Here is a 15,539-nt window from a genome sequence, read left to right as displayed (position 1 = left end):
ATCAATGACTGAGCATCCACAGCTCTCTCGGGTAGAGAAGTCCTAAGATTCACAACCTTCTGAGTGAAGAAATTTCTCATCTCAGTCCTAAATGTCCGACCCCTTATCCTGAGACGATGACCCCTAGTTCTCGCCTCTCCAGCCAGGGGAAACAACCTCTCTGCATCCACCCTGGTCAAGCCCTCTATGAATTTTATACGTTTCAATGAGATCACCTCTCATTCTTCTAAACTCCAGAGAATATAGGCCCACTCTAATCAATCTTTCCTCATAGGACAACCTTCTCATCCCAGGATCTTAGAATCCGAGAATGTTATTGCACAGAAATGAGCTATTCTAATATCAATCCGTATTACAAGATCCAACTAGGCTATTCCCACTATTCTACTCACTCTCTGTACCCTACTCTCTGTACCCTATCATATTCCTCTTTTTAAGCAAGTAATTCCCTTTTAGAATTCATTATGGACACTGCTTCAACAAAGGTTGTGGCAAAGAATTACACAACCGTACCACTTTCTCTATATGGGCATTTTTCTAACATTCCTTTTAATTCTTTTTGTAATCATCTTAAATTTGTGCCCTCATGTTACAATCCCATTGACCTTAATATAATCCTTCATAACCCTGAAGACCTTCAACATGTCAACTCTTAACCTTATCAGTTGTTTTCATAAAAAGCTCTAACGTATCTCTTCATCCCTGGTCTGATTCAAACTCTAGCACTCCACAGCCTCACATCGCTCTATATAAAAAGGTTTCTCCAGCTATCTGTCTTACATTTAGGGGGAAAAATTGCCCTGCACCCCAATTGAGGGCGGTAACTCGCTCGGGGCGGGACTTCCTACACCCGGCGTGGAAATCCCCCCAGTCGCTGAATTGGGCTTACTGCCCCTCAAAGGAAGAGGAGTGCAATCTCGCGCGCTTCACTTTCTTTGGGGGCAGGATCAGCAGCGCTAATGGGGGCACGATAGTAGCGCAATGCGTTGCTTCGTGTAACGCGGACATGCTTCAATGCCTTCCCCTTCGCTAAAAAGGGAGAGCCAGCACCCAAAATGGAGTACAGGGCTGTATGATGGCAGCCCGCGCCACGCAAAAAAAGATGTTAGTCGACCCGAGAGTCGCTAAAAATTTAATATGACACCGTGGGGCGCTGGCGACCTCCCCTTTAACTTCCCCCCCGCGAGATGTCGGCCAGCTACATGACCCGCGAAGCTGGTGTTGACACCCGCTCGCGCCAGCCTTGCAGGTCACGGGGCAATTTCCCCCGCAGGGTGGTAAGGGGTCGGCATGGCGCTGATGGGTCGCCGCGCACGGCGATGATGTCATCGCCGGTTGCAGAGTGGCCTGGGGCATTACCCGCAATGCCGTGACAACGCCTCCACAAACGCCTGAGCAATTTCCCGGGAGCCGGTAGTGCCCCCCGCCCCGGGCTAAAAGTGTCTCTGTCCCCCAGAGGAGCTAACGAGTAATGGGTCTCTCAAAATGGGGCAATTTCGCCCCCTTAATCTGAGAAAGACTTGCATTTCTATAGAAAGAAAAAGACTTGCATTTATAGAGCGACATTCACGACCACCGGACGTCTCAAAGCGCTTTACAGCCAATGAAGTACTTTTGAAATGTAGTCGCTGTTGTAATGTAGAAAATGTGGCAGCCAATTTGTGCACAACAAGGTCCCACAAACAGCAATGTGATAATTGTTATGTATTTAACCCTTTGTAACTTGCATTACACCTGACCACCAGAGGGCCCACCTGTTGGACTCCCAGCATCCCTTGGGAGCACAGTATATAAGCAGGCCACCCACGAGGTACCTGCACTCTGGAACCTAAATAAAGGAGCTAAGGTTTCACTTGCTCATTACACACAGTACTCAGTCTGACCATTTATTATGAGTGTAACAATTGGCAACGAGGTAACGAACAACTGCGCAAAAATGCAAAGAACAGTCTGCATCCTGGAGAAGTTCTCAGAAGGGGATGATTGGGAGGCCTTCATGGAGAGACTCGACCAATACTTTGTGACCACCGAGCTGGAAGGGGACAAGAAAGCCACCAAACGAAGGGTGATCCTCCTAACTATCTGTGGGGCAACAACCTAAGGCCTCATGAAGAATCTCCTGGCCCTGGCAAGACCAACCAAGAAATCCTATGAAGAATTGAATATGCTGGTCTGGGAGCACCTAAATCCTAAGGAAAGCGTTTTGATGGCGAGATATCGGTTCTACACATGTCAACGATCGGAAGGCCAGGAAGTGGCAAGCTACGTTGTCGAACTAAGGCGCCTCGCTGGTTGTGAGTTTGAGGGATTCCGAGAACAAATGCTCAGAGACTTTTTTGTACTGGGCATCGGACATGAGACAATCCTCCGCAAACTGTTGACTATAGAAACTCCGAATCTAAGTAAAGCCATAATGATAGCCCAGGCATTTATGTCCACCAGCGACAACACCAAGCAGATTTTGCAGAACAAAGAAGTTTTGGCCAGTACTGTGCATAAAGTAACGTCGGTTTTGAGCAGAAATGTACATGGCAGAATGTACACGCCAGTTGCTGTGGCCCGACCTCAAGTGACCCAGAGTCTGCCATCATCTATTAATGTGAGGCAGTTAACACCTTGTTGGCGCTGCGGAGGTGATCATTGGCCCCATCAATGCCGCTTTAAGCACTATGCACGCAATGGTTGCAGAACAATGGGACACGCCAACGAATGTGCAGGCGAGCTGCAAATCCTGCAAACCACCATGTTACAGAGGAAGATCGATCTACAGTGGATCAGACTGAGTTGGAAACTCGTACGGAGGAGGCAGAAGTGTACGGGGTACACACATTCGCGACGACATGCCCACCAATAATGTTGAAAGTTGAACTGAACGACATTCCAGTATCTATGGAACTGGACACGGGGGCAAGTCAGTCCATAATGAGTAAAAAGGCCTGCGACAGGTTGTGGGGAAAGAAGACACAGGCCCAAGCTCAGCCCCATTCACACCAAACTAAGGACTTACACCAAGGAACTAATCCTTGTAATTGGCAGTGTTGAAGTCAAAGTCTCCTATGATGGAGCAGTGCACGAACTCCCGCTGTGGGTTGTGCCAGGGGATGGCCTCACATTGTTTGGCAGATGTTGGCTTGGGAAAATCCGTTGGGAGTGGGACGACATCCGAGTGCTTTCGTCTGTCGATGACGCCTCATGTACCCAGGTTCTAAGCAAGTTCCCATCGCTATTCGAGCCAGGCATTAGAACTTCCAGGGGGTGAAAGTGCAGATCCATTTGGTTCCCGGTATGCGACTCATCCACCACAAGGCACGGGCGGTAGCGTACATGATGCGTGAGAAAGTGGAAATTGAGCTGGATAGACTGCAACGTGAAGGTATCATCGCGCTGGTGGAATTCAATGACTGGGCCGGTCCGATTGTCCTGGTACTCAAGGAGGACAGTATGGTTAGAATTTGCGGGGACTATAAAGTAACGATTAACCGTTTTTCACTGCAGTTCCCAGCTACCCAATGCAGACGACCTATTTACGACGCAGGAGCTGGAGGAGTCTTCGAAAGGCCTCACCTGCATCAACACGCACAAAGGTCTGTTTATCTACAACCGGTGGCTAGAATAGACTAGCGAATGATACTTAAAGGGTTGATGGTGGATAGTCAATGGCAAACATTTAAAGATCACATGGATGAACTTCAACAATTGTACATCCCTGTCTGGAGTAAAAATAAAATGGGGAAGGTGGCTCAACCGTGGCTAACAAGGGAAATTAGGGATAGTGTTAAATCCAAGGAAGAGGCATATAAATTAGCCAGAAAAAGCAGCAAAGCTAAATTTCTCCCAGTTCTCCCAGCAAAAGCTTCTATAGATAAGTGAAGAAAAAAAGATTAGTGAAAACTAACGTAGGTCCCTTGCAGTCAGAATCAGGGGAATTCATAATGGGGAACAAAGAAATGGCAGACCAATTGAACAAATACTTTGGTTCTGTCTTCACTAAGGAAGACACAAATAACCTTCTGGAATTACTAGGGGGCCGAGGGTCTAGTGAGTAGGAGGAACTGAAGGAAATCCTTATTAGTCAGGAAATTGTGTTAGGGAAATTGATGGGATTGAAGGTCAATAAATCCCCAGGGCCTGATAGTCTGCATCCCAGCGTACTTAAGGAAGTGGCCCTAGAAATAGTGGATGCATTGGTGATCATTTTCCAACAGTCTATCGACTCTGGATCAGTTCCTATGGACTGGAGGATAGCTAATGTAACACCATTTTTTTAAAAAAAGGAGGGAGAGAGAAAACGGGTAATTATAGACTGGTTAGCCTGACATCAGTAGTGGGGAATATGTTGGAATCAATTATTAAAGATGAAATAATAGCGTATTTGGAAAGCAGTGACAGGATTGGTCCAAGTCAGCATGGATTTATGAAAGGGAAATCATGCTTGACAAATCTTCTAGAATTTTTTGAGGATGTAACTAGTAGAGTGGACAAGGGAGAACCAGTGGATGTGGTGCATTTAGACTTTCAAAAGGCTTTTGACAAGGTCCCACACAAGAAATCGGTGTGCAAAATTAAAGTACATGGTACTAGGGGTAATGTATTGACGTGGATAGAGAACTGGTTGGCAGACAGGAAGCAGAGAGTCGGGATAAACAGGTCCTTTTCAGAATGGCAGGCAGTGACTAGTGGAGTGCCGCAGGGCTCAGTGCTGGGACCCCAGCTCTTTACAATATACATTAATGATTTAGATGAAGGAATTGAGTGTAATATCTCCAAGTTTGCAGATGACACTAAGCTTGGTGATGGTGAGAGATGTGAGGAGGATGCTAAGAGGCTGCAGGGTGATTTGGACAGGTTATGTGAGTGGGCAAATGCATGGCAGATGCAGTATAATGTGGATAAATGTGAGGTTATCCACTTTGGTGACAAAAACAGGGAGGCAGAATATTATCTGAATGGCGGCAGATTAGGAAAAGGGGAGGTGCAACGAGACCTGGGTTTCATGGTGCATCAGTCACTGAAGGTTGGCATGCAGGTACAGCAGGCGGTGAAGAAGGCAAATGGCATGTTGGCCTCCATAGCTTGGGGATGAGAGTATAGGAGCAAAGAAGTCTTACTGCAGTTATACAGGGCCTTGGTGAGGCCTCACCTGGAATATTGTGTTCAATTTTGGTCTCCTAATCTGAGGAAGGATGTTCTTGTTATTGAGAGAGTGCAACGAGGGTTCACCAGACTGATTCCTGGGATGGCAGGACTGACATATGAGGAGAGACTGGATCGACTGGGCCTGTATTCACTGGAGTTTAGAAGAATGAGAGGAGATCGCATATAAACATATAAAATTCTGACGGGACTGGACAGGTTAGATGCAGGAAGAATGTTCCCGATATTGGGGAAGTCCAGAACCAGGGGTCACAGTCTAAGGATAAGTGGTAAGCCATTTAGGACCGAGATGAGGAGAAACTTCTTCACTCAGAGAATTGTGAACCTGTGGAATTCTCTACCATAGAAAGTTGTTGATGCCAGTTCATTAGGTATCTTCAAGAGGGAGTTAGATGTGGTCCTTGCGGTTAAAGGGAACAAGGGGTATGGAGAGAAAGCAGGAAAGAGGTACTGAGGTGAATGATCAGCCATGATCTTATTGAATGGTTGGTGTAGACTCGAAGGGCCGAATGGCCTACTCCTGCACCTATTTTCTATGTTTCTATATTTCTATGTTTTGGATTTGGTCAGCCGCGGCGATCTTCCAGCGGAACATGGAGAGCCTGCTAAAGTCGGTTCCGTGCACAGTGGTCCTCCAGGACAACATATTGGTTACAGGTCGGGACACCATGGAGCACTTGAAGAATCTGGAGGAGGTTCTTAGTCAGTTGGATCACGTGGGGCTCAGGTTGAAACACTCGAAGTGTGTTTTCCTGGCACAGGACATCGAATTCTTAGAAAGGAGAATCGCAGCAGATGGCATCGGACCTACCGATGCCAAGACGGAGGCCATAAAGAACACGCCACGACCACAGAATGTGACGGAATTGCGGTCGTTCCTGGGACTCCTTAATATTTTGGTAACTTCCTACTTGGGTTAAGCACCCTGCTAGAACCCCTACATGCGCTACTGCGCAAGGGAGACGACTGGGTATGGGGGAATCCACAAGAGGCTGCATTTAAAAAAAGCTAGAAATTTATTGTGTTCTAACAAACTGCTTGTCCTGTATAATCCATGTAAATGATTAGTGTGAGCTTGCGATGCGTCGTCATATGGGTTCGGGTGTGTGTTACAACAGGCTAATGATTCAGAGATTTTGCAACCGGTTGCATATGCATCCAGGAGTTTGTCCAAGGCCGAAAGGGCCTCCAGCATGGTTCAAAAAGAGGCTCTGGCGTGCGTTTATGGGGTAAAAGAAATGCACCAGTACTTATTTGGCCTCAAGTTTGAGCTTGAAACTGACCACAAGCCGCTCATATCGCTGTTCTCTGAGAGCAAAGGGATTAATACCAATGCCTCTGCCTGCATCCAAAGATGGGCGCTCACGGTGTCGGCATACAACTATGTAATCCGCCACAGACCGAGCACAGAGAACTGCGCTGATGCTCTCAGTCGGCTGCCATTGCCCACCACCGGGGTGGAAATGGCACAGCCTGTGGACTTGCTCATGGTCATTGTCATGTATTCAACTATCATTGTAACCCATGTATAAGCTGACGTAAGTTGTACACCTTGAGAACATTAACCACAAGGGGCAAACTTGTGGGAGACACTCCTAACCTGGACTTTCAGGTATAAAAGGGGAAGCTCCACCCACCTTCATCACTTGAGGTCTTGGTAATAAAAGTAACTGGTCACAGAGTGACCTTCTCTCAAATATGGGCCTCGTGTGCATTTATACTGTATAGTAAGGACATATCATTGGCGACGAGAAACTGGGATTTAAACCATGCGAGCATGGCCACTAGCAGCACAGAAGAGAGGTACTGTGTCGGTGATGATTGGGATGACTTTATCGAGAGACTACAGCAAAGTTTTGTCACTAAGGAATGGTTGGGACAGGATTCGACCGACAAACGCAGGGCTCATCTCCTGATGGTTTGTGGATCCAGAAAGTACTCCCTGATGAAGGACCTTTGAGCGCCAGAGAAGCCGGCGGACAAGACATTCGAAAAGCTCAGTAAGTTGATCGGGGAACACCTTAAACCGGCGAGCAGCATGCACATGGCAAGACATGGTTTTACACACACCGGCGGTATTCCAGACTTCGTGGCAGATCTCCGGTGACTGGCGAGCCTATGTAAGTTCACAGATGCATGCAGAGCAGAGATGCTTCGCGACTTTTTTTATTGAGAGCCTCGGGCACGCTGGGGTTTTCAGGAAACTGATTAAGACCAAAGACTTGACCTTGGAAGCGGCGGCTCTGATGGCCCAGACATTTATCTCAGGGAAGGAAGAGACCAGAATGATGAATGACAAAAATCTTGGCTCAAATGCGGCAAACGACCAGGGAGTCAACATTGTTAACGCGGCACACAGTTCTCTAGGCAGACAAGGACAATCGGACATGCCCCAGCATGCAGTCGAACCCAAAAGGGGAATTCAACAGAGACAACGGCTAACTGAACGGCGATTCATGCCATCGCAAGGGACAATGCGGCCAGTAATGGGGCCATCAACACCTCTTAATGGTGCGCTTAAGGACAGTTACAGAGAAAGTCAGAGACTATCGACTGGTAATGGACCATTTGTTTCCAACAACGGGGCCTCCAGCTCATGCTGGAGGTGTGGAGGCAAACACCCAGCCAGAGCTTGCAGGTATCAGCAATATACCTGCAGAAACCGCAACGTCAGCGGTCACTTGGCGCATATATGCAGGAAGCCTGCAGCCAGGTTGATGTAAGAGGAGGACGGGCCCGATGTAAGCCAAATTAATACTGGGGGAAATCGCTGGAAGCTGTAGTTCAGTGAGTTCATGTGAAGCACATAAACAGTTCATATACCAGGACGCCACCGATAATGATGAAAATGCTCCTCAATGGCATCCCAGTATTAATGGAACTAGACACAGGGGCCAGCCAGTCCCTGATGAGTATCAAACAGATTGAAAGGTTGTGGGTGTCCAAGGCCAGGAGGCCAAAATTATTGCCGATTGACACACAGCTACGGAGATATACAAAGGAGATCATTCTGGTGCTAGGCAGCGCCACGGTAGTCGTGACCCACAAAGATTCGGAGAACAGGTTGCCACTCTGGATTGTCCCGGGGGACGGTCCCGCACTACTGGGGAGGAGTTGGCTTGCTGTCATGAACTGGAAATGGAGCGATGTCAATGCAATTTCTTTTGTAGAGCGAGTATCATGCTCACAGATCCTGGACAAATTTGACTCATTATTTCAACCCGGCATCGGCACTTTCATGGGGGCTAAGGTAGTGATTCACATAAACCCGGATGCCAGGCCAGTACACCACAAGGCCAGAGCGGTGCCGTACATGATGCGGGAAAAGATAGAATGTGAATTGGACCACCTGCTGAGGGAAGGCATCATCTCGCCAGTCGAATTCAGTGACTGGACGAGCCCAATCGTGCCGGTGTTCAAAGCGGATTGCTCGGTTAGGATTTGTGGTGATTACAAGGCCACCATCAATCGGGTGTCACTCCAAGACCAGTACCCGCTACCGAGAGCGGAGGACCTCTTTGCGACGCTATCCGGTGGCAAACCTTTTTCAAAATTGGACCTGACCTCAGCTTACATGACCCAGGAGCTGGCGAGTGAGTCAAAGAAGTTGACCACTATCACGACACACAAGGGATTGATTGAGTATAACAGATGTCCGTTCGGGATTCGTTCGGCTGCCGCGATCTTTCAGCGAAATATGGAAAGCCTCCTCAAGTCAATTCCAAGGACGGTGGTTTTTCAAAACGACATCCACATCACGGGTCGCGATACTGAAGAACACCTCCACAACCTGGAGGAGGTGCTACGCAGACTGGACCGGGTAGGGCAGCAACTGAAAAAGGTGAAGTGCGTCTTCCTAGCTCCAGAGGTAGAATTCCTGGGGAGGAGGGTAGCAGCAGACGGGATCAGACCTATTGCATCCAAAACGGAAGCGATCCAGAGAGCACCTAGACCCAGTAACATGACGGAGCTGCGTTCGTTCCTGGGGCTCCTGAACTATTTTGCGAACTTTCTTCCCAAATTGAGCACGCTGTTAGAGCCGCTACACGTGCTCCTATTCAAAGGTCGCGATTGGGTCTGGGGGGACAGCCAGGAAAAGGCTCTTGATAGAGCACGCAATTTGTTATGCTCCGACAAACTGTTTACGCTATATGACCCGTGTAAGAAACTTGTTTTAACGTGCGATGCGTCGTCCTATGGGGTCGGGTGTGTGTTGCAGCACGTGAATGCCAATGGTCAGTTACAGCTGGTAGCTTATGCCTCCAGAAGTCTGTCCTAGGCAGAAAGGGGCTACGGGATGGTAGAAAAGGAAGTGCTAGTATATGTATATGCAGTAAAAAAAATGCACCAGTACTTGTTTGGCAAGAAATTTGAGCTGGAGACATCACAAACCCCTAACGTCCCTTTTGGCTGACAACAAGGCCATAAATGCGCATGCATCAGCCCGCATACAGTGGCCACTCACGTTAGCCGCCTATGTCTACACAATTCGGCACAAACTGGGCACTGAAAGCCGATGCACTAAGCAGGCTCCCACTAACCACCACTGAAGGGGCAACTGAGCATGATGCTGAGATTGTCATTGCTGTTGAAGCTTTCGAAAGCGAAGGCTCACCTGTGACAGCCCGTCAGATTAAAGTCTGGACAAATAAAGACCCGCTGCTGTCTTTAGTTAAGAAATGTGTCCTGAATGGGGACTGGGCAGCCACGTACAGGGCATGCCCTGAGGAATTTAAACCGTTTCATCGGCGCAAGGATGAACTCTCGATTCAGGCCGATTGCCTACTGTGGGGAAACCGAGTAGTCATGCCCCAGATGGGCAGAGAGGTGCTTATCAGAGAACTTCACAATGAGCACCCGGGCATTGTCATGATGAAGGCAACTGCCAGGTCACACGTTTGGTGGCCAGGGATAGATGCAGACCTGGAACATGGTGTTCGCAGGTGCAACACGTGTGCCCAGCTGGGCAATGCGCCCAGGGAAGCCCCCCTTAGCCCCTGGTCCTGGCCTGCCAAGCCATGGTCACACATCCATGTGGACTACGCAGGTCCTTTCATGGGAAAAATGTTTTTGGTTGTAGTAGACGCCTACTCCAAATGGATTGAGTGTGCCATTTTAAATTCAAGCACATCCTCTGCCATGGTAGAAAGTCTACGGGCAATGTTCGCCACCCATGGTCTACCGGATGTCTTGGTCAGCGACAATGGCCCGTGAAAGAAATTGATGAGAGCAGGTGTCAGTCACAATGTGACTACCATGACAGGAATGCGAGGGCGCGATGTATTGATGTCAATGACCCTGTTTTTGTACTTAAGTACGCTGCAGGGCCCAAATGACTTGCAGGCACTGTGATTGCCAAAGAGGGGAATAGGGTTTTGGTTGTTAAACTTACCAATGGACAAATCTGCCGCAAACACGTGGATCAAACTAAAAGGAGGTTCAGCAATCTCATAGAAGAAGCAGAGGAAGAATATGACGTAGAGTTTACTCCACCGCAGGTGACCGAACACCGGAACCAAGTGGAGGAGAGCCCAGTCACTGTGGGCAGTCCGGACAGGCCTGAGGCACCGCAAACAGCAGACACTCAGGATAGCGCCCAACAACCGGAGCCCCAACTCAGGTGCTCTACACAAGGGAGCATAAACCAGCAGAGAGACTTAACCTGTGATCTCAATAAGACTTTGGGGGGGAGGTGATGTCATGTATTCAACTATCATTGTAACACATGTATAAGTTGTACACCTTGAGAACACTGATCACAAGGGGCGAACTTGTGGGAGACACTCCTTACCTGGACTTTCAGGTATAAAAGGGGAAGCTCCACCCACCTTCATCACTTGATGTCTTGGTAATAAAGGTAACTGGTCGCAGAGTGACCGACTCTCAAGTATGGGCCTCGTGTGCATTTATACTGTAAGTATAGTAAGGACTTATCAGTCATGGAGGTATTTGAGAACGAGAAGTCCCCCTTTACGGCCCGCCAGATCAGGACCTGGACCAGCCAGGATCCTTTACTGTCCTTCGTAAAAAACTGTGTCCTCCATGGGAGCTGGTCCAGTGTCCCAGTGGAGATGCAGGAAGCGATGAAGCCATTCCAGAGACGCAAAGACGAGTTGTCCCTGCAGGCAGACTGTCTTTTGTGGGGCAATCGCATGGTCTTGTCCAAGAAAGGCAGAGACACATTTATTTGTGAACTGCACAACACCCACCCAGGCATCGTAATGATGAAAGCCATAGCCAGATCTCACGTGTGGTGGCCCGGCATTGACTCAGATTTAGAGTCATGCGTGCGCCTGTGCAATACTTGCTTTCAGTTGAGCAATACGCCCAGAGAGGCTCAGTTTATGGTCGTGGCTATCCAAACCGTGGTCGAGGATCCATGTAGACTATGCGGGCCCATTCCTAGGCAAAATGTTTTTGGTTGTCGTGGACGCTGACTCAAAATGGATTGAATGTATAATAATGTCTGTAAGCACATCCACGGCCACCATTGAAAGCCTACGAGCCATGTTTGCCACGCACGGCTTGCCTGATGTCCTAGTCAGCGACAATGGGCCGTGCTTTACCAGTGCTGAATTCAAGGAATGCATGACCCGCAACGGGTTCAAACATGTCACATCTGCCCTGTTCATGCCCGCATCCAACGGCCAGGCAGAACGGTCAGTTCAGACCATCAAGCAAAGCTTGAAACGTGCAGACCCTGTTGTCCCGAGTACTGCTCAGCTACCGCACCAGACCCCACTCACGCACCGGGATTCCCCCAGCTGAGCTGCTCATGAAAAGGGAGCTTAAAACAAGACTCTCTCTTGTCCACCCTGATCTCCATGATCACGTGGAGGGCAAGCGGCATCAACAAAGTATGTACCATGACCGCGCAAATTTGTCACACGATATTCAGATCAATGATCCTGTGTTTGTGCTCAATTATGGACATGGTCCCAAATGGCTCGCTGGCACGGTCACAGCCAAAGAGGGGAGTAGGGTGTTTCAGGTCAAACTGACCAATGGACAAACGCACAGAAAACATTTGGACCAAATCAAATTGCGGTTCACCAACAGTTACGAACAACCCGAAGAGGACACCACCAGCTTTGACCTTCCAACACACACACAAGTGGCAACTGACATCATAGTTGACCACGAAAACGAACTCATCATCCCCAGCAGCCCGGCAAGGCCGGCTGCCCAACAGCCCAGTGAAGAACTAACCAACTCACCCACACCCGCATTTGTACCGAGATGATCGACAAGGGAACGTAAAGCCCCAGATCGTCTCACCTTGTAAATAAGTGTACTGTTGACTTCACGGGGGAGTGATGTTATCTACTTAACCCTTTGTGACTTGCATTACACCTGACCACCAGAGGGCCCACCTGTTGGAGTCCCAAGGGATCCTAGCATCCCTTGGGAGCACAGTATATAAACAGGCCACCCACGAGGTACCTGCACTCTGGAACCTAAATAAAGGAGCTAAGGTCACACTTGCTCATTACACACAGTACTCAGTCTCACCATTTATTATGAGTGTAACAATAATGACCAGATAATCTGTTTTGGTGATGTTGGTTGAGGGATAAATATTGACCTGGACAGTGGGGACAACTCCACTGCTCTTTTTCGAAATGTTGCCATGGGATATTTTGCATGCACCTGAGAGAGCAGACGGGGCCTCGGTTTAACGTCTCATCCAAAAGATGAGACTGGAGTGTCAGCCTAGGTTTATGTGCTCAAGTCTCTGGAGTAGGACTTGAACCCACTACTTTCTGACTCAGAGGAGAGTGTGCTACCCACTGAACCATGGCGGACACCCTGTCCCCTCGTTCAAGAAACCTTAACCACTGAAATTAGTCTGTTTCTATTTATCCTGCCCCATCCCTTCACAAGGGCATATGCTCTGCCTAGTATCAGCTGGATGACAAATAGATTTGTGTTTATTTTTTTAGGGCTGGGAGGAGCAAGAGTGCTCCTCCTGGCTTCACAAAACCAGCCTGGGCCTTTGCCACTCTAAGTCCCTCCCCTCTCCCAAGGTTGCCCCCCACCCCCGCCGACGGAACCTACCTTCTGCTGGGCCGTCCAATATGGCCCGGAGCCGATGGGCTGCCTTGGGTTCTCCCGTTTATTGCTTGCAGCCTGCCAGCTGAATACTAATGAAACCTGGCCCCCAAAATGGACCAGGCCCCTCCCACCGGGACTATTGGGTTGCTGACCAACTGGCCACAGTTCACTTGAAAGGAACATCTACCATTATATTACTGAGTTAGTAAGGGAGAGCTTTTTGGCAAAAAGATATCAGGAAACAGATTAAATAATAATTCAAATTTATATTTGTATCTCACAAACGTTTACCTCGCCTTTTCCTCCTTTAGCACCAATAGCTCCCTGAGGAAATATAAACACAGCAAGTTACTGATGTAACACTTGGATGCAAGTGTAATTACTTTTGCAAATGATTACATATGTATTTCATATTCTGTGAGTGCAACATTTTATTGATTACCTGTGGCCCTGGTAATCCAGGAGATCCTTCTTTACCTTTCTCAGCCTAGATGACAGAATAGATATTATGTCACGCAAAAGCGCACTTACACTAAGAATCCCACTCCCCGTTGGCAATGCCAGATCATGGAATCACCCTTTACATATAATCAAATTGTAAGCAAGTTAATAAAGAGTGGATGTACAATTTTATTACAGCTAGTGCACAAAAGAAAAGCTGCTAACTGCAACAGAGTTTACACTGTCTTGGCTGAAGTATCAGCCAGAAATGGACTCACTAGCCAAAATCAGTGTTACATTTAAAATTAATGCTATACCATTAACAATAAGTAATGCCATTCTGCCTACCCACCTGCTACATCAGTGCTTTGCACCTTAATTAAAGGGTATACAAATACTGCAGCATCACATTTGATTCCATATTTTTTGATGATCATGGTAACAGTTTTAAAACTACAGCAGGAGCAAATTAATTTGCCACTTGCAAACATCTTGGATTTGAACAGTCACTTAAACCATCTTATCGCATGAGCAAGGAAAGATGATTAGAGTGTGCTATGTGCAACTTTCTCTCTGTCTTACCTCATTACACATAACAAATAATAATTCATTTGTAGGTTAGTAAATTTCCTGGTGACACACCAAGCAACAACTGTTTCACTTTCTTATCTTGTCATATAAAAGAACCTGCAAAATAAACATCTTTGTCTTACCCTCTCTTACCAGTCCCGCTGTCAGCAAAACATGGCATTGCTAGTGGAATATTCCAATGGGAATGGCAAAGCTTAAGTAGTGGAAGAATCAATTCCAAAATGAAAATTGAAATCTTGAATATGTTTTTAAACAAAACCAGTGACAGGTTTACATGTGTCTTACAGAGCTCCAACCCAAGCCTTGAGCTCAGATGGTTTTATAACTATAATAACAATACCAATTGAATCCTTTAATATTACAGCTTTGCAATATTTTAGCCATTATTCTACTTCTACTGCATTTGTTTGAATTGATTATTATTGCGTCTGGGGATCAGGAACAGAGAGTCTTGGGGGTGTACGTACACAAATCTTTGAAGGTGGCAGGACAGTTGAGAAGGCTGTTAAAAAGTCACATGTGGTCCTTGGCTTTATTAATAGAGGCATCGGGGGCAAAATTGCCCTGCGCACAATTCGAATTAAATAAAAATTTATCGCCCGGCGAAAGCGGAATCTATATGACCTGGAATTGGGATCTTGGTGCATGAAAAAACATCCGGGCGGTAGCAGGGTGAGAGAGGGGCGGAACCGCGGTGATGTCACTCAGCGCGACGCGGACATGGTGCGTCGCGTTGACACGTCACACTGTCCCTCCCTTCTCTTAAAGGGGAAGGCTTCTGCAAACTCTGCAGTCGCTTCCATGGCGTCTACTCGGCCACCAGGGAAGGTTTCAGCTGAGCCAGCGGCCCAGCACCCAAAATGGGGTGCCGGGCTGCCTATTGGCGGCTCGGCCGAACCAGTGGTTGTCACTGTCGTGCTGACTGCAAAGTCGGCCGCTTAAAAAAATGACTGCCACGGCACAAGGCCCTCCTTTTTAAGGGTGGATGTGGCGCACCAGCCACCACAGTCAGCAGCCTGCAAAACTGTCGATGGCACGCCCAGCGCTAACCTCGTTCCATGTTTTCCCCGTGTGGCGTAAAGGGGTTGGCACAGGGCGATAAGGGGTTGGCGCAGACGGGACGAAAACTATGGGGGCAGTGCAAAGCCGTTTTGCGGGTCGCTTGCGCTGCCTGCCCTTGAGTGAAAAGTCCTTATCGCCCCATTAGTGCCTCCCGCTAATGGGCCTTTTGGAAAGGGGCAATTTCGGCCCCATAGAGTATAAAAGCAAGAAAGTTATGCTAAACATTCAGAAAACAT

General features: G+C 48.0%; 1 protein-coding gene across 1 annotated transcript in view; it reads right to left on the bottom strand.

Moving 5' to 3' along the window:
* The window catches only part of LOC139264071 (collagen alpha-1(IX) chain-like), a 189,610-nt gene that overhangs the window by 14,066 nt on the left and 160,005 nt on the right, over window positions 1–15,539 (bottom strand). Inside the window, exons 11-12 of the mRNA XM_070880195.1 lie at window positions 13,652–13,696; window positions 13,501–13,533 (exon numbers count right to left, since the gene is read on the bottom strand). Coding sequence (XP_070736296.1) covers window positions 13,501–13,533; window positions 13,652–13,696 — 78 coding nt within the window. The remainder of the gene's footprint in view (window positions 1–13,500; window positions 13,534–13,651; window positions 13,697–15,539) is intronic.

The sequence above is a fragment of the Pristiophorus japonicus genome, chromosome 1 (genome assembly GCF_044704955.1).
Source record: "Pristiophorus japonicus isolate sPriJap1 chromosome 1, sPriJap1.hap1, whole genome shotgun sequence".
NCBI lineage: Eukaryota > Metazoa > Chordata > Chondrichthyes > Pristiophoridae > Pristiophorus > Pristiophorus japonicus.
This window is presented reverse-complemented; position numbering and strand designations above follow the sequence as displayed.